General features: G+C 30.3%; 1 protein-coding gene across 1 annotated transcript in view; it reads right to left on the bottom strand.

Moving 5' to 3' along the window:
* Positions 1 to 598: 598 nt before the first annotated feature.
* Positions 599 to 18,426, bottom strand: part of LOC132742970 (uncharacterized) — a gene marked incomplete at its 3' end in the record, with an annotated part of 58,059 nt that continues 40,231 nt past the window's right edge. The window contains 11 exon segments of the mRNA XM_060731473.1: positions 599 to 655; positions 1,245 to 1,286; positions 1,488 to 1,568; positions 1,706 to 1,843; positions 4,234 to 4,332; positions 4,937 to 5,074; positions 5,798 to 5,893; positions 6,338 to 6,505; positions 7,280 to 7,468; positions 8,208 to 8,287; positions 12,635 to 12,700. Coding sequence (XP_060587456.1) covers positions 599 to 655; positions 1,245 to 1,286; positions 1,488 to 1,568; positions 1,706 to 1,843; positions 4,234 to 4,332; positions 4,937 to 5,074; positions 5,798 to 5,893; positions 6,338 to 6,505; positions 7,280 to 7,468; positions 8,208 to 8,287; positions 12,635 to 12,700 — 1,154 coding nt within the window.

Here is an 18,426-nt window from a genome sequence, read left to right as displayed (position 1 = left end):
GAACAATCTTGGTAGAGGTCTACCAGACAATGCCTTATGCAAAATATCTAAGCTCTAGGCCTTTTTGGTCTTTACGAGAAGATTTTTTAAATTTATTCTTATAATTCCTTTTTGTTGCCATGGCAACCAGAATTCTGCATGGAATGAAATTTTTTGAACAACTTTGGAAGGCCTTCACCCAAGGAACAATCCTGCCAAGTTTGGTTGAAATTGGACTAGTGGTTTTTCACAAGAAGATTTTTTAAGTTCACTATATAATCTATATAACACACACACACACACGCACACACACACAAACTAACACACACACAGGTGAATCGCTATATGCCACCGCATCGCAGATGCTGCGGTGGCATAAAAAAATTCTTGATATCCCCAAAAATAAAAATGGGATAATTCCAAAAAGAAATCTGGATAAGCATGTTAAAGAAACTCCATAAAGGTTAGAAACAATTTTTTTTGCACCATTTTTCAAGAATCATCTTAAATATGAATCAGATATGATTTGTTAATGTAAACAAAACAGTATTAAGTTTTTTTGTGAAGAAGTTAGTTAAAAAGCAAGCCAAAGCAATGAAGGATGGATTATAGATATTACCGGCATAGTTGGTGGTGTAGAAATCTCTTGTTCCATATCTAAATAGTCATCTTGGTCCTGTAGTTAATATTAGGTGATGTTTAAGTCATGTAAAAAAAGGTCAGGGATGTCACTTTCTGATAACTATGGCAGATATCATTTCTGATAATAAATCTATTGTCATCAATTTTTTAAAAATGATCTTTTTTTTTTGTCAAAACTATAATTATCCACAGATTATTTTTAACCCAGTCCTCTCACCTTAAAATAGCTTGGACCATACATATACACAAAACCAGATAATAATAAAAAGGTCAATAAAATTGGCATTTAAAAAAAATTCTCTATGTACATAAGATAAATAACTTCAAGGGTTATAAATCTACATGGGGAACATTGAGTCTTTATTCTGCTCAATCCAAAAGAAATAAGCCTTTGTCTTCAGTAATTATCCATCCCAGCCTGCACATCAGATCCTCTGCATTTGGACCTGACTCTATAATTAAATGTATTTTTGAGTGACTAAACTTCAAATTTTTATCATGATTTCCTCAACATTGACAGTTCTAAAAATAGAATCTGGAAGAGTCCATTTAAGAAATTCAGCAAGTTCAGGGTGCGTCTAATAGTGTGGGTTTGGATAAAAATTAAGATTTATCAACTTTACCTCTGTATCATCCGTATCAGGTACCTCGTAAAATTCTTCTTCCTTTAAAATAGGTTATAGAAAAATATTAACTGCTAAAAAACATTTGAAAACATGCCAAGAAAGCAAAAATGTTAGTAAATCAAACTGTTACAAAAAGGTAAAGGAAAAAATATCAACTCAAGACCACCATTTTAAACTCAAACTACAAAAGTGAAAAGCAATATGCATAATTGTACTTTAAGCATTTATTACAATTCTCACCTCGTCTTGTTTATTAAATTTCTGTGGTGCAGGCTTCGGAGGGGCGGAGTCAGTCTCATCAGGGATTTCGTAAGTTTCCTCCTACAAAACAATAAAAACCAAGTTACATTTAAATATATACCAGTACACATAACTATCATAATTACATTATAGTATACTTTCCAAAATATTATGTGAAAAATTGTAAAGTTACAATTTAAACAGACTGATTTACGTACTTGTACAACTATAGGCTCATGTGCTTTCTTTCTTGGTGCGTTTCTCGGTGCGTTTCTCGGTGCGTTTCTCGGTACATTTCTCGGTACAGGAGGAGGAGGAGCAGACTCTTCTTCCGGCATTTCATACGATGGTAATTCCTGTGAAAATAACGTAACACTCCATTTGTCTCGTGCAAAACTGAATTATATCATCATTTAAAGCTGTATTTAATAACATTTATTGCATCTGATGGCGCCAAATGTCACAGTCTAGTTAAAATATGTGTCCAATCAATGATCAAACCAAATACACCTTATTTTACAATTCTAGCAGCAGTTTGTCCATATCTGAGCCACACCATGACGAAACCAACATAATGGGCATCCGCGCAGTCTGATCAAGATCCATTCTGTTCGCTTACCAACCCTATTACAAGTAGAACAAGAGCTGTCCGTAAGACAGCGCGCTCGACTTTTTTATTGCTTGCCAATAAAAAAAGTTTTTGCAGTAAAAGGCAATACAAGAATCTCTGTATTTTTAAAGTGAACAATGGCCATGAGCATTAACATATTTAGTGAAGAATTATTTTACTGAATTGTGTGATACCCTTGAACACTGCAGCAAAGTTTGAAATGTTTAAGTCAAAAGAGGGCTGGTAAGAAAGAAAAAAAAACTGAGTTGAGTTTTTTAGTGCTTGCCTATAATACAAAACATTGACAGTTAAGGGCCATAATTCAAATAAAATCTTTGACAGAATTTACCTTCTCCTGGACATGTTGGGAATCATGATTGTAAACCAAGTATTCCAACTTTCAAATTAATATCTCAAACAGTTCAGTCAAAAAGTGGACTGGTACTAAAAACTTAACCAAGATTCTAAGTCGATAAAAGGCCTTAATTTTTAAAACAAATCCTTGACAGAGTTACCTTCTCTTGCGTACAGATGGGGGTAATGATGTGAAATAGCATTAAAAGTTTCAAAGCAAATATCTCAAAGGGTTAAGGCAATAAGTGGATTTTTACCCATATTCATTTGTATTTTCTAAGTCCAAAAAGGGGCATAATTCTGTCAAAAACCTTGACAGAGTTATGTCCTCTTGTCTGTTGATGAAGGTCGTGATGGTAAACAAGTATGGTCAGTTTCAAAAAAGCAATACCTCCAATGGTTTTGAAATAAAGTGAGGTGGTTACAAAAAACTTAACCAAGCTCAATACACTTTCTAAGTCAAAAAAGGGCCATAATTCTGTCAAAAACCTTGACAGAGTTATGTACTCTTGTCTGTAGATGGAGGTTATGATGGTGAACAAGTATGGTAAGTTTCAAAGCCATACTTGTAATACTTCTGAAATAAAGTGGGGTGGTACGAAAAACTTAACCAAGGTGTGACGCCAACGCCGACGTTTTGTCGTGACGCGGCTCATTTAATGTTTAAAGACAATCATAATATACAAGTATTTTATGCGTCAAATTAATCATAATGTGCATTAAATTCTCGTACATGTACTTAGATTATCATTATATGAGGGTTGTTCAGAAAGTTTGTACAATTCCTTTATCAAATGCTTAGTATTCATGGAAAGTTTAAACAAATTTCATATCCCTAGTCTTTAAATTTTTTATATTTAATCTATAAAATTCAAAAAGATATATTTTCAAACTTTTTTTTACAGTTCAAAAAAACTGTGTGTAACCAATACCCAGAGCAGTCTACTCAATGTCAATACAAAAATGACATCCAAAAAAAAATTAACATAATTTACTCCTATCATTAGTTCATGTGTCAAATCATTTTGTTTTTAAAGTACATTTACTGAAACAACACACCATAATCAAAGAAATATTAGAAAATAATTCATGCTAAGAATAGTTTCACAAAAACATAGATCAAAGTCTAGCATGCCAATTAGTTGTTCTAGCCAAGAAGTTGCATTATCCAATGTGTAGTAAAATTATATATTGAACCATCCAATTAAATACTTTTAATATAGAATGGTTAACAGATTTAAGCACTGTTGTATGACTGTTCAATACTGTTTAATATAGAAACCAGTCTATGATAATTAATTTCTATGACCAGTCTATTACTTGGAATACTGAAATGAAACCAGCCTATGATTTAATTTAATATGAAACAAAACCAGTCTGTAGTTTTAGACTGATGAGTTTTGATTGGATGAAATCATTCCAAAATTAACAAAAACCAGTTTAATGATTTGCATTGAATATCAAACAAGAAAAGGCTATGACTTCACATTGAGTATTGAACAAAACAAGTCTATGACCTCACATTGAATATTAAACAAAACAAGTCTATGACTTCACATTGAATATTGAACAAAACAAGTCTATGACTTCACATTGAATATTGAACAAAACAAGTCTATGACTTCACATTGAATATTGAACAAAACAAGTCTAAAACAAGTCTATGACCTCACAATGAATATTGAATGAAACCATATACATGTATCATGAAAAAAAGGAGTCTCAAATGTTTAATGAACCAAGTATCAGTGACCATTATCATGAAAGGCTTGGATAACATACACTAGAAGTAGTAGATGGTTTTCTTGGCATCTTAGACAAAGGAGGAGGCTGTGGTTTCTGGATACTTGACACCGTCTCATCAGGATTCTCATATTCTTCCTAAAAAAGTAGTTCCAACGTAACTTTTGTAAAAAAAATAGTTCTGACATACGTTTCAAGGGTATTGTATTTAACCAGTCGTTGGTTTTAAACTGAAGTAAAACAAACCCATTTTGATATTTTTTTCTGACCATTTAAAACATCATTTTGCACAGAAGACGTTTCTTGACTTTGAAAAAAAATATATAGAAATTTCATAAAAATAAAGGAAATGAAATGTTACAGTAGCAGATTGTATCAAATGTCTACATGAAATTAATACATGTATAGTAATATTTTCAGAAGAATAAAGTAAGAGACAAAATTCAGTTACAGATAAAGTAAGTCTGAATACAGGAAATTCCTCTACAACCAGTTTGGCGGAGAATAATTTGAACAAATTAAACTGATAATGAAATTTGAAAAAAAAGTTGAAAAAGTCTTTTAAAGATAATCTTAAGAAACACTACATCACTATACTTATAATTTGTAAATTTGCAGATGAAAGTATAATGATATAGCTGTAACAACAGTAAAAGTTTACTAAAAATAAAAATTTTAGAATAAATCATGCAGACAAAATTGAAAATAAGACAAATTAAAGTGTGACTTTATCTCTACTAACTTCCTCTACAGGGGCTCGGTTTCTCACCGACCGTGACGGGGGTACTGACGATACTGGGGGTGGCGGAGGCTTTCTCTGACCTTGGGATTTATTTGGTGGTTTCTTAGCAACCATGGCATCTGGTTCCTCGTATTCCTCCTAAAAGTCAATGATAATGATGATGTCACAAATGATGTCATAACTACCTGTTTGTTCCATGAGTTAATTGGTTGTTAATTGACAAATTAAAACGACACATTATAATATGTTAACACACTGTTAATTCTTTATAAAAGTCAAAATTCTATTAGAAAATGTCAGCCAATAGAAACATCAAGGTCATAGAATGGCAGAAAAATCAGATGTTCCATATTTCCTTTGTAACTGGTACATTTACAATGTTAGTTTTTATAGAATGTGTCATCGGCATTATCATTTGTAATCAAGACATTCATGACTGCTTTTGATTACCAACCATTTGCTTTTGTCTACCGAGCATTTTTTTACTTTCTAAAAATAAAAAATTATTACAAATACACTTTAATACCAGTATCTCATTCCTAACTTACAAAATGGATTTTTTCTTTTCTTTTCCAAGCCATGCTGACTTTGACCCTTGACCTTACATGGCTCAACAGCAGTTTCCTGGACAGATTTCAAGCAATAATCTCACTCCTTTATAGAATTATTGGCAAGAAACCAATATTCCATAATTAGCCATTGTGACCTTGACCTCTGATTGCAAAAATGTAATCCCTAACAATGTTTTTACATAAGCATCATTTACACATCAATTAATTAAAACCTGTCAATCCAAACTTATGTTATTAAGTAGAAACAATGAAAACAACAATAAATAAACACCACAAACAGAATCTATACCTCTGGTTCTGCGGGGGTAGGCAGGGGTCTTCTAGGACCGGTTGGTATGGGCGGAGGTTTAATGACAACTGTGCTGTCCGGATCTTCATACTCCTCCTAAATTGAAAGTAAAAAAAACTCAGAGATGTACTGTTGCCATGGTAATCTCACATTATTCTTTAAAATGACTTTCTGTAAGCTGGCTCGATAGAATCCTCACATGAAAGAATCCCTGTTGCTGTCCCTTTCGGGATTCAAACTGAAGTTAATGACCTTAACCACTTGGCCCCTGATGCCCAAATGAAATATCATCTTGTAAATGACAGTGACATAATACCTAGATCTATACACCTTATCAAGTCCCCGTGAAAGGGCACTTGACTGAGTCGTCCTAGAAATTTGACTGACCAGTCAAATAAATATCCCTTGAAATTTGATCATCATGCTGGTTAACTACCAATATCATATAATTATTAGGGGGATAAATTAAGTGGCTAAAAAAGTAATTATTGGAGGGACGAAAATAATGCACCAAAAAACAAATCAAGAATAAGCACATACCACGCTGTCGGTATCGCTGTCAGATGAGTCAGTAGGTAGCGCTGGTGGTTTCCTTTGAGCAATCGGCACCTGTTTATTCACTTGTTTATTCACTGGTGTTGGTGGTGTAGGTAAAGGGCCGCCATGAAAATGTGCGACTTTAATGCTAGCATCTGGGTCCTCATAATCCTACCAGATTATAAAATATAAATATTTAAAACATCAGTTTCACAAATAAATGGTATATACAAGATAATGAATTTAACAAATAAAGGGTTTGATACTGAAATACTGAGTTAATGTTAACATGCGAATTGTTTTTATGCACTGAATTTCCCTTAGTGATGTCCACATAATTTATGAAGTGTTTTTTAACTAAAATAGTTTTAGCTTTAAGCTGCATGCCTCCAGATGTGTTAAAATATTTCAATAAAATCAAGCATTAGAAAAATGTACTAAGACTTTAGGAAAAATAAAAGATTCAAGTAATAATTGACATGTAATGTGCAATTAATGGCTGATTTTTCAGTAATCATATCTACAATTCTACTGCTTTACTAACGCAGTAAGGGCTAGTTTTGCATATTTTGACTTCTTCTTGGTAATTAACATAGAATGTAAGTGCCATTGTTAATGTGCAAATTGCTTCTTTTTGGTTACTTCATAACTTTATACTTTAAAATCAGTTTTCAAATTTTTCATGAAAATCAGTAAAATCTGTAGGTGGGTTGCTTTAAGCTCCAGTCAAAGTGTGACATACAATTAGTGGACAGAGTGCGAGACCAATGCTAAACATATATCCCTCCACCTTTAGATAATAAATGAATAAGGTCAGGTCCAACAATGACACAAAATGTGTAAACAATGAAACAAAAGGTGCTACCTTTGACAGTAATACCATATTCCTTTTATAAAAATATACACAAATGCTATCTAACTTAATTCAACAGCAATGTATCTTACCTCATTTGGGCCATCTAAATCAGGCACAGGAGCAGGCGGTCTTCCTCTGACATCTGGGGGCTGAGGTCTCCCTCTAGCATTAGGAGGTGTAGGTCGCCCTCTACTATCAGGGACTGGGGGTGGCAGGCGATCCCTAGCAGACGGCAAAGGTGGTCCGCTTACCTCATCAGGTTCCTGGTAAAATTCTTCCTGTAAAAAAAGCAGCCATTTATTTTTTCCAAAACTATCAAATATAGTTAAAAAATTCATGAAATAACGCAAAAATTATAAAAAATAGATTTAAGAACAAAAAGAAACAACTGCCATTTTATTACAAAACCCTGTTTTCATCAATGAATTTTTACCTGTAGCCTTGGTGGAATCCACTTGCTAAACTCATGTAACAAGTACAGGTCAAGACCAGCTTGCATATCCATGATGTCTGATCAGAGTCTACCCTGCTCCCTATATTCAGTCAGTACATATTTTGAAATTATTCCTTATACTGATGAATGGTGTTGACCAGATTGAAAGTGTACTACCAGCTGCCGGTACAAATCGGAACATCAAGCTCAAGGGTAACTGTTTATAGCAATAACGAGGTTCTGCCAAGTTTCTGCTAATCAGTTATCCGGGCAGCTAGATATTCCTGTCTATGGATACAGCCAGTGTTTGATTCTTTTTCTTGCATATTACATATTAATGATATTTTGAAAGGATATTACAAAAACTAAAATACCGTTATCTTAAGAACGCAATTCATTCATAAAAGGTGCATGGGAATAATGTCATTTCACGCATGCGACTTGTCTTACATGGTGTTATAACAAAGGTTTTTCCAGCACCAGTGTTAACAGTAAATAATCCAGTCTGATATGCAAGAAGATTACATTTGTGCAAGCAGACTGAGAAAGTGAAAATGAAAACATGTAAGCATCAGGATACAAACCTCTTCTGGTTCTGGTTCAGGTCGTGCCGGGAGCTGTCTGTGCGGTCTGGAACTGACCGGAAGTTGTACATCTCTTCTATCTATATAACACAACAATAATAAATGTTTTATCTTACAATATATGTATACATATAATACAACAATATACATGTATGATACAGCATTATACATGTATAATACAACAATATACATGTATGATACAACAATATACATGTATAATACAACAATATACATGTATGATACACCAATATACTTATATGATACACCAATATACATGTATGATACAACAATATACATGTATGATACAACAATATACATATATAATACAGCAATATACATGTATGATACACCAATATACATGTATGATACAGCATTATACATGTATAATACAACAATATACATGTATAATACAGCAATATACATGTATGATACAGCAATATACATATATGATACACCAATATACATGTATGATACAGCAATATACATGTATAATACAACAATATACATGTATAATACAGCAATATACATGTATGATACACCAATATACATGTATAATACAGCAATATACATGTATGATACAGCAATATACATGTATGATACAGCAATATACATGTATAATACAACAATATACATGTATGATACACCAATATACATGTATGATACAACAATATACATGTACATGTATAATACAACAATATACATGTATGATACACCAATATACTTATATGATACACCAATATACATGTATGATACAGCAATATACATGTATGATACACCAATATACATGTATGATACACCAATATACTTATATGATACACCAATATACATGTATGATACAGCAATATACATGTATGATACAGCAATATACATATATGATACACCAATATACATGTATGATACAACAATATACATGTATGATACAACAATATACTTATATGATACACCAATATACATGTATGATACAACAATATACATGTATGATACAGCAATATACATGTATGATACAGCAATATACATGTATGATACACCAATATACATGTATGATACAACAATATACATGTATGATACACCAATATACATGTATGATACACCAATATACATGTATGATACAACAATATACATGTATGATAAAGCAATATACATGTATGATACACCAATATACATGTATGATACACCAATATACATGTATGATACAGCAATATACATATATGATACAACAATATACATATATGATACACCAATATACATGTATGATACAGCAATATACATATATGATACAGCAATATACATAATATGATACACCAATGTATACATATATGATACAGCAATATACATATATGATACACCAATATACATGTATGATACAGCATATACATATATGATACAACAATATACATATATGATACAAACAATATACATGTATGATACAACAATATACATGTATGATACAACAATATACATATATGATACAACAATATACATGTATATACAACAATATACATGTATGATACAACAATATACATGTATGATACAGCAATATACATGTATGATATACAACAAATATACTTAATAATGATACACCAAATATAACCATGTGATGATACACTAAATATACATGTAATGATACAACAAATATACTTATATGATATACACCAATAACCATACATGTATGATACACTAACTATACATGTATAGATATAACAATATACTGTATGATACACCAAATATACTTATATGATACCAATAATACATGTAATGATACCACCATTATACACAGCAATTACATGTTTGGGATACAAACAATATACATGTTGAATTCAACTAATATACATGAAATACCAATATACAGTGTACAATATACATGTATGATACAACAATATACATGTATGAATCAGCAATATACATGTAATGATACATATACATGTATGATACATATACATGTATAATACAGCAATATATGTATGAATAACACCAATATACATGTATATCAGCAAATACATATAACCACCAATATACATGTATGATGATACAGCAATATACAATGTATGATACAAGCAATATACATGTATGATACAGCAATATACATGTATTAGATCACAAATATACATGTAATAAATACACCAATATACATGTATAATACACCAATATACATGTATAATACAGCAATATACATGTATGATACAGCAATTTATACATGTATGATACAGCAATATACATGTATATAGATACAGCAATTATACATGTATGATACAGCAATATTACATGTATAATACAGCAATACACTGTACAATATACATGTATGATACAGCAATATACATGTATAATACAGCAATATACATGTATAATACAGCAATATACATGTATAATACAGCAATATACATGTATGATACAGCAATATACATGTATGATACAGCAATATACATGTATGATACAGCAATTATACATGTATGATACATACAGGAACAAATATACATGTATATAGCATATACATGATACATACAGCAAATACATGTATGATACAGCAATATACATGTATGATACAGCAATATACATGTATGATACAGCAAATATACATGTAATGAATACAGCAATATACATGTATGATACAGCAATATACATGTATGATACAGCAATATACATGTATGATACAACAATATACATGTATGATACACCAATATACATGTATAATATACAGCAATATATACCATGTATGATACACCAATATACATGTATGAATATATGTATGATACACCATATACATGTATGATACAGCAATATACATGTATGATACAGCAATATACATGTATGATACAACAATATATACATGTATAATACAGCAATATACATGTATAATACAGTTACAATATACATGTATGATACAGCAATATACATGTATGATACAGCAATATACATGTATGATACAGCAATATACATGTATGATACAGCAATATACATGTATTATACAAATATACATGTATGAACACAAATATACATGTATGAATACAATATACATGTATGATACACCAATATACATGTATGATACAGCAATATACATGTATGATACAGCAATATACATGTATGGATACAACAATATACATGTATGAACAGCAATATACATGTATGATACAGCAATATACATGTATGATACAGCAATATACATGTATAATACAGCAATATACATGTATGATACAGCAATATACATGTATGATACAGCAATATACATGTATGATACAACAATATACATGTATGATACAGCAATATACATGTATGATACAACAATATACATGTATGATACACCAATATACATGTATAATACACAATATACATGTATGATACACCAATATACATGTATGATACACCAATATACATGTATGATACAGCAATATACATGTATGATACACCAATATACATGTATGATACACAATATACATGTATGATACAGCAATATACATGTATGATACACCAATATACATGTATAATACAACAATATACATGTATAATACAGCAATATACATGTATGATACAACAATATACATGTATGATACAGCAATATACATGTATGATACAACAATATACATGTATGATACAACAATATACATGTATAATACAGCAATATACATGTATGATACAACAATATACATGTACAATTTACATGTGCATGTATAATGTAATACATTGTACATAATGATGTTATAACATGTACTATAACAGGACTTTATGTACATGTAGGTAACCTTTATAAAGTTTATATACATGTACATATATATTTTCTTTACCTGTAAACTGATTTTGAGCAATGAATAGGTTGGAAGTTTTGTTAGGATATTCTGGTACTTCAATATTGAAGCACCAAAAGCATAATAGTACTTAATGTTTCTATTTTTTGGAAATGTCATAAACTAAAGATATTTGTTGAAATCAAAGGTAACTGCTAAACAGACAAACTGAAACACTATCCAGTGCGTAAAGGGTCAAGTGCACTGGAAGTGAACTTCAAAGTGCATTTTGAAGTGCACAGTAAAACTGCACATGTACATGTAGCGCACACCAAATACACTTTGTGTAACGATTTGTGCGAATTCCGTTGTATTGTGCCTTGCTCTATATTGGTGGCGAAGGTTTATCAATTTCAGCAGAATAATCCTATGTGGGGTTAATTAAAGATTTTCCAAATGATTTCCTTAATTGTTCCAAAATAAATCCACTGACATAAAGGCTTTTCTGACAGCGAATATTCTTCATGTTTTTTTTTCTCTCGTTTCTTTAACTTCCATTATGACCAAAGTATAAATGAGATTTTACAAGTTTTCAATCCAGTTGCAGTTTGAAAAAAAAATCACAAAAAATTTAACAAAATAAAAAAATATGATAAAATTTAACAAGACTATATATAAACTGTATAAAAATATCATCTGTTAAACACTTACTTGGTCTAGGAGGCGCCACCGGGTTGTTCTCTATTGGCTTGTTATAAGAATCTCCATTGTTATTATCTGAAATTAATAAATATATTTGTTAGATTATATACAAAAGCTGTCTAAACAGAAACACTCACCATTTTCCTCAATGCTACATAATAAACTACACTTTGATTTAATGGCCATTTTTATGTTTTGCTATTACTGGAAACAGTGACTTTGTGGCCTGACAATTAGCATGACAGGTGGAACTCAATAAGGTGCATTCACCAGTTCACATATAAAGTTTTCAATGCAATAGCTTAATTTGTTCAAGGTATCATGAAGTAAAAAACTTTGAACAAGACTGTAAACAATGTCATTGCTGCCTAGTAGGTCATGCAATAACATTGACTGCTCTTTCCTTCAGAAAGTGGAGCTAAAAAAATACATTTTTTTGTGTCAAATGAGCTGCGTCATGAGAAACCAACCTAATGTGTTTGTGACCAGCGTGGATGATCCAGCCCAGTCTGCGCATTACCGTGCAGTCTTATCAGGATCCTGTTTTTGGTTTAGCTTACAAAACCCTATTAACAAGTAGAGAAACTGAATAGCGAACGACATGGATCCTATCAGACTGCGCGGATGCGCAGGCTGGTCTGGATCCATGCTGCAAACGTTGTTTTTGTTGTGACGCGGCTCAAATATCATTTTCCACTTTTAAAGGAACTCCATGGGAATTAGTAACGATTCGCCACACTAACGATTCGCCACATAACGATTCGCCACAGAGTAATAACGATTCGCCACAGTTAAATAACGATTCGCCACAGTATGATTATAGATATAACAATGATTTTTTTAGTTATCAACAAACTTTTTCCTTTTGTTTAATAATTTGACAATGACAATAATTTAATAATGTTTCTTAATACAAGTAACATGAACTTAAAGCCCCCATCGCGGATTTTCAATTTATTAAAGTAACATTATTACAGGAGTACATTTACAAGAAAATAATTATATGTTGATTAATCATAAACATAACTGTCAAGTTATATAAGAAGAAGAGAAGAAATAGTTTATTTCGGTAACTTATACATTTACAGTATCTCGTTACATACAATAATTACAAATATAATAATTCTGTGGTCACATGACAAAAGCAAAGAAAAAAATAATAAAAAGAACATAAAAAAGTTTTAACTGATGACATTCTTACAGACAGCTGCAAATAAAGGAACAAAGAACATCACAATATCATTACCATTCATTTATATATATATGTCAAATATTTTAAAAAATATATTGCAAAAACACGTGATCATTACGATAATTGATTAAAGAACGCATATCTAAAACATTTGTCACACCTTTTATTTTAACAAGCCAATCACCTTAAATTGTAGAAATATTAAATTGACGCCGAAATAATCCTTTAATTATCTGACAATGTGAGCAGATTTCAAAACAATGCGGCAATTAAGCTTATGTATGTAAATTTTGTAATAAAATATGTTAGTTATATTAATAACTTATCTAAAATGTGTAATGTAATTTTGGTAATAAAATATATTTATTGTCATTTATTAAATTAAAGCTTTCCAGTTTATATAAATAACGAAGTTTAACTTATCTACAATGTGTAATGTAATTTTGGTAATAAAATATTCATGTGTCTTTATTCAATAAAAACTGTTTTCGTATAATTTTCCAGTTTATATGAATAACCAGGTACGTATGTTAATATACTTACCTGGAATAAAGAAGTTTTTCTCATCTACAATGTGTGATGTAATTTTGGTAATAAAATATTCATTTTCATGTGTTTTTGTTCTATAAAAGTTGTTAGTATATTTTTCCAGTTTATATCAATAACGAAGTTATAAAATGTGTTATATAATTTGTTAATAAAATATCTGGTTTTCGTGTGTTTTATTCAATAAAAGCTTTATTCAGTGTAATTTATTTATGTAATTAACAATTTTTTTTTTAATTTTTTTTTATGAAATATAAATTATAAAAAAGTTTTTCATCAACAATTTGAAAACAGGTGTGAACAAGTTTGTATTTGAATACGTGGCGAATCGTTATTACTCTGTGTCGAATCGTTATGTGGCGAATCGTTAGTGTGGCGAATCGTTACATTACCCTCCATGGAGCTCCAAAAGACTGAAAACATAAAATTTGAATTTCTTACAATCATCAGCTGTGTCACTTTAAACAGAAAAATATGCAAAAGATATTTAAGAAGGATTCTCTGATTAAATTGAAAATATTAATATTTGTCTCCTATTTTAGCCCAATTTGAGTGAACATTAAGGTTGCAATGCTTTTAAATTTTGGATAATTTTTCACAATTAAAATAATTATTCTGGAATAAGGGAGTGAGTGAACGATCTGAAAAATTGCACAAAAGTTATTGGTCTAGACCTTCATCGGATGAAAAGCTTATCTTGAAAAGTTATTTCCAGTCCTATCAATTGTTAAAAACATCAGGTGTGTTCCTTTAACTTTTGTCTGCCTATATTTCCCTACTTGTATTTCAGAGCAAATTTATTGGTATTGATTTTGTTCTCATAATAAAGATATAAATTATATTTTTAAATCTTAGATAAGTTAAAACATATTGCCTGTCCTCATTTAAATACCATCCTGGTTTATTTAAACATTTAAAAATACGACAAGAAACAAATTTTAAAACTGTGAAACATTACAAGAAACAACAACAAATAAACATTTAACTTACAAGGTCCGAGCTCCTCATAAACACTTCTCCTGTATATTTTAGTTTTTCTACGATTTCTTTTTATATTATCAAATATTTTTGACTGTTTCCGTAATTTAACATAAGTTACATCTTTATTTGATCTTGACAATAATTCCTTCACTTTGGAAAACAGAAACATTTTCCAAACTTTTCAATTAGATTCTTCTTATTACCAATCACTCAGTTAGGAAAAAAATTACTATGTCCAGTCCTATAATATTTCTATATTTTGGAGTCCTAAATTTTCCAACAAGATGAATACAGAAAGTGAAAAAGCAATAAAGTTATATTGCCTTAAAGATTTGATTTTAAATCCAGAAAGTGAAAAATTAAATCAATTTAGTTATAACTAATTAAGTTAAACTTTTTTTTTTACATTTGAAATAATTTATAGACCTAATTAAGCTTTATTTTTATTACACACTTTAAACTTTCTTCTCACATAATATCAGATTAAAATATTTTACATGCAATATCAGAATTTAACTATCACTTATTATAAATAAAAAACATGTATAAACCTGTCAGAGCTTGATGTGTGATTAAAAGATGTCTTTAACAATTGATCACTTGCTACAATTAAAGGTATGTCGTCCCTTTAATTTTTCACAGTTTTTACTACCATAATTATCATAGTTAAATCAGCCATTATTATGTAAATAGTGAAACTTTTCACATACTTTGTGGAATTATCACACATTTGTTAATTTCTCTTTTATTGAGAAGTATTTAGGATTTATATGACAACAGTATGAAAGAAAGAGAAGAAAGAAAATAAAATAAAGGGGAGTGACTAACGTTTTTAAACATTTAAACAAATTTTACATTACTGTGATACAACAAGAAACAACAACAAATAAACATTTAACTTACAAGAACCAAGCTCCCCAGAAACTCTTCTCCTGTATATTTTAGGTTTTCTACAATTTCTTTTTGACTGCTTCCGTAATTTGACAAAATTTACATTTTTATTTGACCTTGACAACAATTCCTTCACTTTGGAAAACAGAATCATTTTCCAAACCTTTCTTACAAAGAATCTTCTAATTATGAATCACTCAGGAAAAAAATGAAAATGCACTGTCCAATTATATTTCCATATTTTGGATACTTAAATAAAATTTCCAGTCAAAAGACATAAAGAGATGCCACTTGATCTATGTAAATCCAGAAAATGAAAAAGCAATCAAGTGATATTGCCTAGAAGATTTTTTTCATATAGACATAAATAAGCTTTATTTTCAACTGTCTGTCTCACATAACACCAGATTAAAATATTTTACTATGAAAGTTAAACCATCACTTATTATAAAATATAAACCTGTTAGAAAATGACATGTGATTAAAAGATGCCTGTAACAATAGACCACCTGCTACAATTAGAGTAATTTTTCACAGTTTTTTACTACCATATAGATAAATCAATCATGATTATATAATAGTGAAACCTTTTCACATACTTTGTAGAATTATCACACACTTGTTAATTACTCTTTTATTGAGAAGGATTTGGGTTGATATGACAACCATAAGAAAGAAAGAAAGAAAGAAAGAAAGAAAGAGAAAGAAAGAAAGAAAGAAAGAAAGAAAGAAAGAAAGAAAGAAAGAAAGAAAGAAAGAAAGAAAAGAAAGAAAGAAAGAAAGAAAGAAAGAAAGAAAGAAAGAAAGAAAGAAAGAAAGAAAGAAAGAAAGAAAGAAAGAAAGAAAGAAAGAAAGAAAGAAAGAGAAAGAAAGAAAGAAATACAAATACACTAATTTCATGGAATAAATGTAAACTGACAACTCTTATAATGATTTATCATAAAAATATTATCAAAGATTAACAACAGCAACATAAAAAAATTTGTAGATTTGTTCTTATATTTTTCATACCTGGCTTTTTCTCTTGTTTCTCAGTGTTCCTTCTATACACTTTTGTTTGTTTTCGTGGAACTATGGTTCCAACTGAACCAGCCCGCTGATTCCTATTGTAATTCATGTTCTGGTTCCCTTTCTTTACCATGGAGTACATTTGAGTCAATGGGGAACTTTTCACTATTTCCAGCATTCTTTTCTTATTATGAATTAATAGTAATTTCCTGTATCCCTTTGATTATTTGATACACAACGCCATATATGTCATTTAAGTTTTATATTTTTCTAAAAAATGTATAGATTAATTCAATTCTAAGGTCCACAACATGGTTTGTCATTTGACAAATCACAATAACTATTCAATACAAGCAACTGTCACTTTATAAAAGCTTTAAGACTTTAAATTCTCAAAAGTTACTGTTATTAAGAGACATTGAACATTTCACACAACACTTTCCTGTGAAAATACATTATTAAATGAAAACAAATCCTATTATAAATGCATTCATGTTTTCCTTTATTTGGAAATAAATCACCGATATTTTGCTTTACATTGCGTCACGATTTTCTTAAATAAAACCCAAATCATGTCTGCTGCTGAAACACTATATACCCATCAAAAACCAATAAAACATCTGAATAATCCAATAAAAAAGTATACCTTAAACATAGAGAAACTTCACAATTTAAACTGCAATGTCAAATTAAATGACACAGTGTCATCTTGTTTAGTTCATTTTAACAATAGGTAAGATAAAAAGAAAGAGTCTGACCACAGTAACCATTAAACCAGTCAATGTTATTATACAGTCATGCTCGATGAGTAGACTGTGTATTAATTCATCAGCGAAAAAGATGCAGTTAAAAAAAAACACATACAGTCAAAAGTACAGTCATTCACATATATAAACCTTTATATTTACTTTGTATATACTATGAGTTGACATTATGATGGAGGGGGGGGGGTATGTAAAGTAGGTTCATTTATTTCATATATTTTAAATCTCAAGCCCAGTGAACTGTTTTACTGGTTACCCTTATCTTGCTACTACCCATGTGACCAGTGCAGACCTGTATAAGCTGGCACATACATTGGACAACAGGACAACATGATAGCGAAATAGATAGATACAGTCAAATTTAAACCCCCCACCCAATTTAATTGGTCTATATTTTTTTTAAATATTGGAAAGTTGTA

Source organism: Ruditapes philippinarum, unplaced genomic scaffold (genome assembly GCF_026571515.1).
Source record: "Ruditapes philippinarum isolate M1 unplaced genomic scaffold, ASM2657151v2 ctg3522_1_1_1_1, whole genome shotgun sequence".
NCBI lineage: Eukaryota > Metazoa > Mollusca > Bivalvia > Venerida > Veneridae > Ruditapes > Ruditapes philippinarum.
Note: the sequence above shows the minus strand (reverse complement) of the source record. Positions and strands in the feature narration are given on the sequence as shown.